This window comes from Triturus cristatus, chromosome 12 (genome assembly GCF_964204655.1).
Source record: "Triturus cristatus chromosome 12, aTriCri1.1, whole genome shotgun sequence".
Taxonomy (NCBI): Eukaryota; Metazoa; Chordata; class Amphibia; order Caudata; family Salamandridae; genus Triturus; species Triturus cristatus.
Genome location: NC_140595.1, coordinates 2,217,224 through 2,227,610, shown reverse-complemented (window position 1 = coordinate 2,227,610; position 10,387 = coordinate 2,217,224). Strand labels below are relative to the sequence as shown.

The 10,387-nt window shown below is 45.1% G+C and overlaps 1 protein-coding gene across 10 annotated transcripts in view; it reads right to left on the bottom strand.

Moving 5' to 3' along the window:
* Nucleotides 1–1,255: 1,255 nt before the first annotated feature.
* Nucleotides 1,256–10,387, bottom strand: part of LOC146772124 (CTD small phosphatase-like protein 3) — a 95,017-nt gene continuing 85,885 nt past the window's right edge. For all 10 annotated transcript variants that reach the window (XM_085637529.1, XM_085637532.1, XM_085637533.1 and 7 more), the window contains exons 11-12: nt 9,111–9,206; nt 1,256–2,777 (exon numbers count right to left, since the gene is read on the bottom strand). In XM_085637529.1, the coding sequence (XP_085493655.1) occupies nt 2,715–2,777; nt 9,111–9,206 (159 nt within the window). In that variant the 3' untranslated portion in view covers nt 1,256–2,714. The remainder of the gene's footprint in view (nt 2,778–9,110; nt 9,207–10,387) is intronic.

Below are 10,387 nucleotides of genomic sequence, written 5' to 3'. Positions count from 1 at the left end.
GCTTGTAGTTACATATGCAAGACACCGGAAGTCCAGTCTTGTCCATTCATGTCAGATGCCTCTTTTCAAAGATGCACGAGTTTCAACAGCCCTTGTAAAAGAGTCAGACATCAATCAATCAGAACATTTGTAAAGCGCACTAATTACCCGTGAGGGTCTCAAGGCGCTGCGCTGAGTACTGACGCTCTTGGTTTTCTTTTTAGTTGAAGTCTATCACACATACGTTGACATGTTTCTGCCCTTTCAAACACATGGCAGGCCTCTTCAGGACAGCAACTCAAGGGCCTGCAGCTTAAAAAGTGCAACATTTTAACTTGCGCTTTTTCAAATAACAATATCGCACACCTTATTACTTAATCTGTATCCTTGGATACTTTATACAAACATTGATAACTTATTGATTATTTATTGCTGGTCACTGATTATTAGAGGATTGTATCTGCCTATACATTTAGGGCATTTAACAGCACCTTCTTTATTGCACTCCTGGGGTTGCATGAATAGGCATCCGAAGTCATGGTACTTGAAACGGTGGCTGCCTTCGAGTGGCCACTGCTGGAATGGCCACACTCTGACGTCACTGCTAAACACTTTTGGACAAATATAACATTTGTTGTTTTTTAATTGTGATGAAATAAATGTATTGTCTAATAATTGTGAAATAGGCTATATGAAAATTGATATTGCAAAAGATGGAGTACGCATTATCAAACTAAGGCTGGGCCTTTATGTATTGGTGTAGGTCTTTGCTTGAGCGATTCAGTAGGGCTGGAGTCTTTAGTTTGACCCACTGTAAGCAATTAGGAATAGAACTGCCTTCTTATGTGCATTTGGGTTTCTGATACTGTGTATTGATTTTATGTATTAAACTGTGTACAGAAAACATTTTAACAATAATACAACTTAAAAACGTGTGAATAAAATAATTTTAAACAGAAAAAAAATGGGTTATGATATTTAGTATAGGTGATATCCTTTGGTTCAGTGTAAACTATTTGGTACTGTGAATCAATATAGACACAAAAGATAATTTTTTATTTGAATAGTTTCGACACCTAGTCCCTTTTTGGTCCTATGTGGGTAACTCTCTGATTTTTGGTTGTGTTTTTGCATGGAAGCCAACTTTCTGTGTACTTCACAGCTCAGTATCCAGTTGTGCGGTGTCTCCAAGTTGATCTGTGCTCAAGTTGTATGAAGTACACAGAGAAGGGGCAGCCCTCCCACTGCCACCACAATGACCAGTACACAACCAGGGTTTAAAAACAAACATTTTTATTTAAAAATATACCACACAACTAAGCAAAGAAATGCAAACTTTCTACAAATGAAACTAACTTTGCCTCCGCAGACTGAAGTGAACGGTGCGATTCCAGCTGGGAAGACCCTACGAAGGCAGTCACCAGAGACACCCACGCCAGTGTTCAGCCTGGTCTCAGAGAACAGCGCCTCCCTGTCCATGGTGCAAGGAAATAATACCTCCCCATCTACAGCGCACAAGAAAAGACCCCTCACCTGAAAACAACGAAAAGAACGGTTTGTGGGTTTTTCCTTCAAATTTTACTCCACTGCAGAGGCAAGTGCTTTAGGAATGCCCTAGAAGAAGGGGCAAGAGCCCAGTGTTGCTTGGAGCTGGCATGAACTGTGCACCAGGACTTCATATTGACGCTGGGGACAAGACAGCCGGATCAAGGGGCATGAACCCTTGCCGTGGCCTGGCTCCTCCATCCCATGGCTTTGGTGGTGGTGCACGGCCTTCCCATCCAACATGGGTAGAGCCTCACTCACACTCTGGCACCATCTCTAGATGAGCTTCGCTCTATCCCCACTCACCAGTGATATCACCACTCTCTCACACCAACCTGTAGCATAATGTAAAAGACCATCCATCGCCAGAGAGGGGAAACCCCTCTTGTCGCACCACAGCCATCGTCAGAGAAACAGCAACCTGACCCATCACAGTAGGCATGACCCATTGTTCCAGGCACGATCCTATGAGGTGAAGGGCATTGTCCCAGCACCATGGGAAAAACTTCCCTCCTGACGAATCTTGTGTTTTGCTGCACTGTGCCCTGCCAGCTTCTCGCTGGCTCATCTCAGCGTTTGTGTTTTCACTGGAGTCTCATGGCATCAACACAGTGATCCTTTAATATCAGTCGAATGATCATGTATCCTCTGCGGGCGGCACCGCAGCAGAAGAGGTCCCCACTAAACGTGCAAGTAGGGCATCCTCCCACACACTTTATCGTCACTGACCTTCCTAGGACTTGTAGATGAAGCATCTCCCCAACCCAACTCATTGCCTTGCAAGTGGGAAACAAAAAACAAATTGGACCTCCTCCATCATGGTCATGGAAGAAGCCCCATTCTCCAAAGGAATGGGGGCCACTATCAGACCATAGATGGGAAAGAATTCTCTGGGTAGAGAGGATGCCCACCACGTCCTCTCTTAGACGATGCTTCGAGTTCCATAGGTACATTGATTAGTCAGCAATGAACAGAAGAAGCTGGTTCCAGAGTAGCAAGGGTGTATCGTACCACTGGGAAGTCCTTTGGAATAAGTGGTTCGAGTCATACAGGGGATGTCGTACCCCCGGGCACAGCCCAGAAGAAGTCGGCTCTAGAGTTCCAAGGTTGGTACTGGTTAAAGAATGTGTTTATTTGGAGAAGTTTGGACTTGCTGCAGGCCTTTGTCATCATTCAGTTGGAGCAGCCAATCAAAATTCAGCGAGCAACTCTCCACAGTGATATCGTTGTGATATTTCAGTGCGAACATCATCCTGAAAGAGGACAAAAGTAAGACTTGGTTATCAAATAGAGCACAACACAGTAGGAAATTAGCACGCAGAACAAAGTCATTAAAAAATAAGAAAGAAAGAACAATACAAAGTCCTCATGTACAGATAGCTTGCTTAACAGGCTAAAGATTATGGTGATGTCCACTGTTAAGCGCTGCTGGTGGGCACCACTATTTGCTGCTGATGGGCACTTTTAATCATTGTTGTGAGCGCCGTTACTGCTGGAGAGTGTGGTCTTGTGCCATCTGGGCATAGTCACCGACTGAAGATGGGCACCATTCTATCCTTCTGGTAGCACCATTGGTGGGCTCCATAACGCGCTGCGTAGGACTGCACGCCTGGGAGCGCCAAGCTAAGGGTCTTTCCTCTCTCCTGACTACTCCCTTTGAAAAGGAAGCATTTATGAGCAGCAAATCTTGCAAACAGGAAGTTAAGTGATCATTTGTTTGAATTCCATGGCCTCGCGTGAACTTCACAACTGGGCTTGCGTTTTTGCTGTTTCTCAAGAATGTGTTTGAGTTACCACTAGTGTGGAAACTAAAAGCATTGGGGAGTTACCTCAAACATTCTCTGAAGTCGTAAAGCTGTGACTAAGCAAATATTATGCAAACAGATGGTCTAAAAAGATTAACTTTTCTGCGAAACTTAACAAGTGCCTGGTACCAAGGATTTGGTTTAAGCGCTCAAATTAATTGTGCATATGCCCTTTACTATTATCATAGGGTAAATTAACCAAAACACACAAAGTTGGATCAAGGTTGATCACCTTGGAACCACGTGGAATCTTATAGCCTGCACGTCCAAAAATGATTGTGACACTATACAGATGCCAAACACTTAGGGGCCGATTACGATGTCAGTCAGAAACTCTTCCGATCAAATCGGTTTTGTAATCGTTACTGACGGAATCGGGTTCTGCGAGTCTGACGGACCGATAACGATGCTTCCGAACATCTTTCGGTCGTACTCACATTGACTTTAATGGGAGCCTGTGTTCCGAACGAGAACACAGGCTCTCATTGAAAAAAGGGAGTGGTTGGGGAAAACCTTGCACCCTGGGGCGGGCACCTCATGGTGCCTGCCACACTGTGCATGGTTGGAAAGAGGGGTCCCTTGGGTACCCCCACGGGCCATAACGAGAGACCTACAGGTGAAGGAGGGCCTGCTACAGGCCCCCAAAGCCAGATTACGATAACAGTTTGTGTCGGGCAGACTGATTCGGAACGGCTGTCAGAATTGGACATCATAATAGCTAGGTCAGAAACCGTGTCCGTAGAGCTGTACGATTCGGCTCCGAACAACTCAGGCTATCGAATGCCGATCGGAACCAAATTGGACAGCTCAAACAGTTTCCTTCCATTGTAATCGGTCGGTCAGAAATGTATCCGATTCGGTCGGAAACATAGGTCTGAATCGGATTCAGAGAATGGCCCAGAGGGTATGTGCACAGGTGGAGCCTGGTGGAATAATACAGCTGACGCTGAAGCATATCAGGAAACAAAACATAGCTAAGTACACACCTGAGGCGTTGAAGGGTGCATGCATGTGTCAAGGCTGCCATTTGTGACAAATAGCCAGCCGGACATGTGCTGCAAAGTAACTTTTCCACATGCAACATGTAGACAGACTTCAGCATTAGATAAAGGATTTGAAAAGAAGTCAGATAGAAGTGAGAAAGTACAAATATTGGATAGAAAAGGGAAACTTGATGTTGGAGGACTATCTTGTAAACTGGTACACTGTCTGAACTCCAAGAGCTCCTAAGCCTGTGGAAATATTTCAATATCAAGATCCCTGACAGAACAGGGTCTACGCATTAAGGAAAATGGGGCAGATCATCAAAATCCCGGCCAACAACAGAATTCTGAAAGGAAAGCATGGCTGGTTTAAGTTACTAGAAAAAGGAAACCTATTTTTAACATTTATATTGTGCACCATACGGACGCGTCCTCTCCAGCGCATTGTTTGATCACATACAGATTGCTCCTGAAGTCCCAGATATACAGTGTGAGATAGCTTCATCCAAAGGTCATGGACTGGGAAGCACCCATCATCTTTTCCCACATATTTGAAGTGGGGAGCACGGGTGGCAGTTGGCATGTTGATTTAGCAGTCAAGTTCCTTGCAGAGCTAGTGTGCTCTCCAGGCATCCGTAAGATCAGCATCTTGAAGTTCATACTTCTTTTAAATGGAAGCTGGTTGGGAGTTTAGGACCGGCACAAGGTCGGTTCTTAAGACACAGAATGAACGCTGCTTGTGCTCGCCAGACTTTCTGGAGACCATCGACTTGGTGCCTATGCACACTGACTCTGCTCAAAGCACCAACAGCTGTAGTGTATATATCTGGGACAACGTATTGCTAGGTCTTCTTGAGAGGTGATATTGTAGAAATACACTTGTGTAAGTGCCACATACTCCAGTGTGTATGCTGAGGGCTCTTTGTAAATAAACCTATAGATTCCTAGTGGATGTGGTGGTGCATTGAGGCAGCGAGGCCAGAGTGTTTCGAGGATGTGGACAGATGTCACAGGTGGTGAATCTTGGTCGGAGTTTCAAGTTGTAGTTTTACATCCAGTAATTTATGTTTCTCCGTCTTCCGCCTGTGCATTAAAGAGTTCATAGGGACCCTCTGCTCAAATTCAAACATATGAGTGACTTAAGAGCAATATGGGAACATGAGGCCAAATGACAGGTGAGTAGTTGTTGGAGAGGGGCGCATGTGTTGGTCGGAGAGGACAGCAGGAGGCAGAAAGTTTCGGTGGAGAGGTGTGGATTTTGGCCTGCCTGAACTGGCTAATGGTGGTCTCTTCCTGGAGGTGCGAATTGGGTCCAACAAGCGTGTTTGATGGGCAACTGCTCAAAAGCTGAGGATGCATGATAAGGGCAGGTTATGTTGGGGTAGTCAGTTAAGAAGTTTTGAATACTGAGCATAACTAAGTTAAAGCTTTTTTTTATTTTTAGGATGAAGGTGGGGTGAATAAAAGTGTTTATCTGGAGGAAGAGCTGGATGGTGGCAAAAGTGTTGTTGAACATGTTTATGAATTGTGGGTGCTGGTGTCGTTTCTGGCCAGAGCTGGAGAATTAGCATTGAATACCACGTAGGATGGCGATAGGATGAGAAGGCGTGTGCCCATCTGCAGGGAGATGGTAGGGGTAAGATTGAAAGGAGAATGGCATTTGTTAGCGCAGAGAGGGGACGGGTGAGGAGAGCAGTTAGACAAGGATGCCCTGTTAGGTTCCTGCCACTGTGGTCAAATGTTAAGCAGAAGGCTTGAGATAGTGGGACAGGCAGCAGGTGTGGGACTTCAGAACATGGAGGCTCCAGAGATGCTGGAGTGGTCTTGACAGTTTCTTGGATCTCTTGAGACCAAATAGATTTGGTAAGAGATAGGAGGCTTGGGTAAGGCAGGCAGGGTATACATTACTCAGACAGGAACCCTAGTCAGGCCACATGCGAGTAACGATAACCGCTGGTGTAATGATCACAATGACTGGTTTATTCATTGCTTTAATGCCAACAACAAAACCTAAGCTCCTATGCTGGAGCCCAGTGGATGTTTTTCTAGCCCCTTAAGAAAATGCAACATTTCCTGAGAAAGAAGAGGACAATAGGTTAACAACTCCGGAGATGCAAGCCAATCTCTGATCAAAGCCAACAATGTGGAAATGAGCACTTCCCCTTGGCCTGAAAGTCCTACTAGAGGGGTAACGAGAATGGAGGACCCTTCGATAGAGGAAAGAGTTGTAAAAACAAGAACTGACTAGGCCAATGACTTTCACAATTTGTGTGTCTGTTTTGGGATCCGAGTTAAAGGGATTAACTTGTGCAGAAATAGAACTCTAACTTAGTAGGGGTGTGTTATAAACAGAGTGTGGCTCTTTCCATCTTGGTAGCAAAGGAATCCGTTTGCATAAATAATATCAGTCAGTCATAAGCTTTTATTCGATATGCAAGATATCTTGTAAGCACATAAAAAAATACAATTATTACAGTAGGCACATAAAAACCACAGCTACAAGAAGCCAGTATGAATTTCATAAGAAGATAAAAAGGACATAAATTGCCCATAATAAATTATCTAAAAAAAGTATTAAACAGCTACTGACAATCTCTTGCAACGAATAAGCCAGGACCACTTTAAAAATTTTGCAATTCCACACACTAAAAGGGGGGAAGTATCCGTAGTTAGGATACGCAGGGCTTCGAGGTGACTACGTGTGCCCAAATTGCGACAAAGGGGTTTCAACCAGACACTCCTAGGCCTTGCATAGTCCGGGCAAACAAATAAGACATGTACAATGGTCTCGGCCTTGCTTGGGCAACACGCACAGTTGGGAGAAATACGGGGCACAGGTGACCAACTCGATACCACTGCACCCAGGGGGAGGCATCCAACTCTAAATTTGAAATAAAGGGCTCGATCAAAAGGGAGAGTTATCAAGTCCAGGTAGGGTTCAAAAGCCACAGTGTCTTTAATTTGCAAAAAGGCGACAGTCGACTTGCAGTGATTAGAGTTTGTAGTTAACCGCTCCGCACACCAGTTCCAATAAAGCGCCTTGACGACTTCTTTTGGAGGGGCTGAACGTGATGACCAACAGCCTCCTAGACCGACATTCTCCAAAAGCTTTTTAGTATCTCTTAGCCACTTTATCTTAGCCCAACCCCCCAAGCTCATTATTTCCCCCAGGGCATCAGCATAAGATTTTAGTTCTTCACCCCTCCAGATTCTTGTCCATAACAAAAGCGGGCGAAGCTGGGCCTGGTCTTTAATATTTTTACAGCCCATGTCCAACCGGACAGGTACGGATGGAGTGCTCAGGGGCACGGAGATAAGGGATTTCAATAGCTTGCTCTCCGCTGTCTCTAGGTCGTTCAAACAACAGTGGCCCCACAATTCTGCCCCATACAAGGCTGATGACACTACTTTAGCCTTGTAAATCTCAACTACTGGGGTGAGTGAACTCCTTGGAGAGGCCCTGAACTCCCTCATAAGGGCACCTCCCACTCTCCTATGGCTGAGGACCATTTTGTCAATATGACTAGCCCAGGACATCCTATCCGTAATCCGAATACCGAGGTAATCGAATTCGGCTACTTTCTCTAGGGGGATCGAGTTTAGAGTCGGTGGGCGGCCCAGTTTCTTAGGAGGATTTAGGACTAGATATTTTGTTTTATCCACATTTATTGTTAATCCTCTTACACCACAAAACTCCTGAAATCGTGTTAATAATTTCTGGAGACCTTGAGGGGTCTTCGAAATCAGGAGCGTGTCGTCCGCAAAAAGCAGGGTGGGGATACGGACTCCTCCGAGACAGGGGGCGTCGGCTGGTTCTTGTTGGAGATGTTTTACCACCCCATTCACATAAAGTGAAAAAAGGGTGGGTGCCAATACACAGCCCTGCCTTACGCCCCTAGAGACTGAAATCTTCTCGGTAAGTTCACCGTTTTTACCCCAACGCATAAATAATGAAAATGAAGACGAAGAAAAAGAGAAAGGACAGAGTTCCCATCTGTGAGGGATGTGACAAGCTGGTCTGTCTGCTTTCAAGCCCTGTATTGTAGTGAAATGTGCGCCAGATAGATGGGTGTTCGGACTAGTGTCCACATACATAATTCCACCCGTTAACAAATGTTGAGATGGGTGAGCTCACCGTAATTGTAAAATACTGCAGCTATGAGGCTGGTGAATAAGAGCTCGAAGATCGTAGGAGGTAATTAGAATTTTAAAGATGACTTTTTGGGAACTGCTGTGAAGGGATCTGTCCTCTGCTCCACAAACCTTGAGTATTGAGGGGATCCATAGCTATAATCTATAGAACAAGTCCTTGTGAGAACTGCCAGTGTGGCACCAAGGGAAGAAGTTCCTATAAGCAGGTCTTTTTTCTGATAAAAGAATGTCACCGGCCTTTCTGGTTGAGGTAAGCAGCATGCAGCAAAAGCAGTGTTGCACAGGTGGTCTTCAGGGTTGCCACAGTCATCCTAGGATCATGGAGGAAGGGAGTCTGACCTCAGAAACAGTGGCGAAGCATTTCTGTAGGGGCATCTGATGAGCCTCTGGAAATGTGGGCTAGAGCGTATACTGTGGCGTAAAGCTAGCTGATATAGGGATCCCATGAGCATAGGAGAAGTAGACCTAGAACACGTTCTAAGGATGTTCAAGATTCTGCTGCTGAGAGAGAAGTGGGGGCTGCTGCTGAGGTTTGAGGTAGGTTAGAGGTTGTGACGCCATGAGCCAGGTTAATCCTGAAGGAGTGTACAGAAGAATACCGACCACAAAGCCATTATGTAAACAAAGTAATATTAGTCATTCTTACCACTTGTGTCATCTTCTCGAGGACCGGAATCAGCTGGAGGAGCTCCTCATCTTCAGGGTCCCCCAGCCAGCTCTTCACTGGGATTCGGTTAAAATTCTGCAATGAGAGGGAAAGAGATTGATGAAGAGGATGAGGGCAAGGGTCTAAGGTAATAGAACAAATGGTTCATTAAGAAAAGTGGAGAGAATCCACAAATAGATAGGGCTAGGGCTATGAACTAAGAGTGAAAAGGTCCATAAAGACATCCAGAGAGGACCTGTGAGCAGAGGTAAGAGTATGTGAAGTGATGCGGAGAGTGTAGGAGGCTGGATTGGTATATGGTGCACACTTAATTGAGTGTAGCACCCTGCAAGAACCCAGACAATCCTAGGTGTTTTTAGTGGTTTGGACAACCTTAGAAAGCTCTCTAAGTAGTAGCTGTGGAGAGCAGCCTTCAAGCTAGTCTTGGAGGAGTGTAAAGCAGCTTGTTTCACAAGTATCTAATCGTATAGTGCTCATCGTGCACAAAGACATCAGTCTCTTCAGTAAAGCACCTTATGTTTCTTAATTTGTTGTCAGACAAACAATATAGACGTTTCTCTCTTCTCCCATGACAAAGTAAGCTCTCGACACGAACAAAAAGAGAAATTAAACCCTTCAGCCAAATTCCTGTAGACATCATTTGATACGGGGAGGATGCTAAATTCACTTAGCAGCTGCTGCCCAGATGAAACTATCATAAAGGAGCTGCAACCCGCGCCAATGCAAAACCAGAAGTTGAAATATGGCCATCTTGTCTATCAGAGCATACAAACAACCACATAACCTATTAAACCTGCTTGCAACACTGTATCAGAAATCAAACTATGGACAAATGAAAATACAAATACAAAAATGCAGAACTTGCAGACGTGTCCAAAGACCCGTCAAAGTGACTGATAACCTCTCCAGATAACTTATCTTTCTCTTGGAAACCCGTGAACATTGTCTTTCATCGCTTCAGTGACCCTTTCCCATCTATTCAGAGACACTCTCATGGTCTCTTCAGACCCTTCCCCCTCTATTCATAGACACTCTCATTGTCTCTTCAGACCCTTCCCCGTCTAGTCATTGACCCTCCCAATGTCTCTTCAGAGCCTTCCCTGTCTATTCATAGACGCTCTCACGGTCTCTTCAGACCCTTCCCCCTCTATTCATAGACACTCTCATGGTCTCTTCAGACCCTTCCCTGTCTATTCATAGACTCTCTCATTGTCTCTTCAGACCCTTCCCCGTCTATTCCTAGACACTCTCAATGT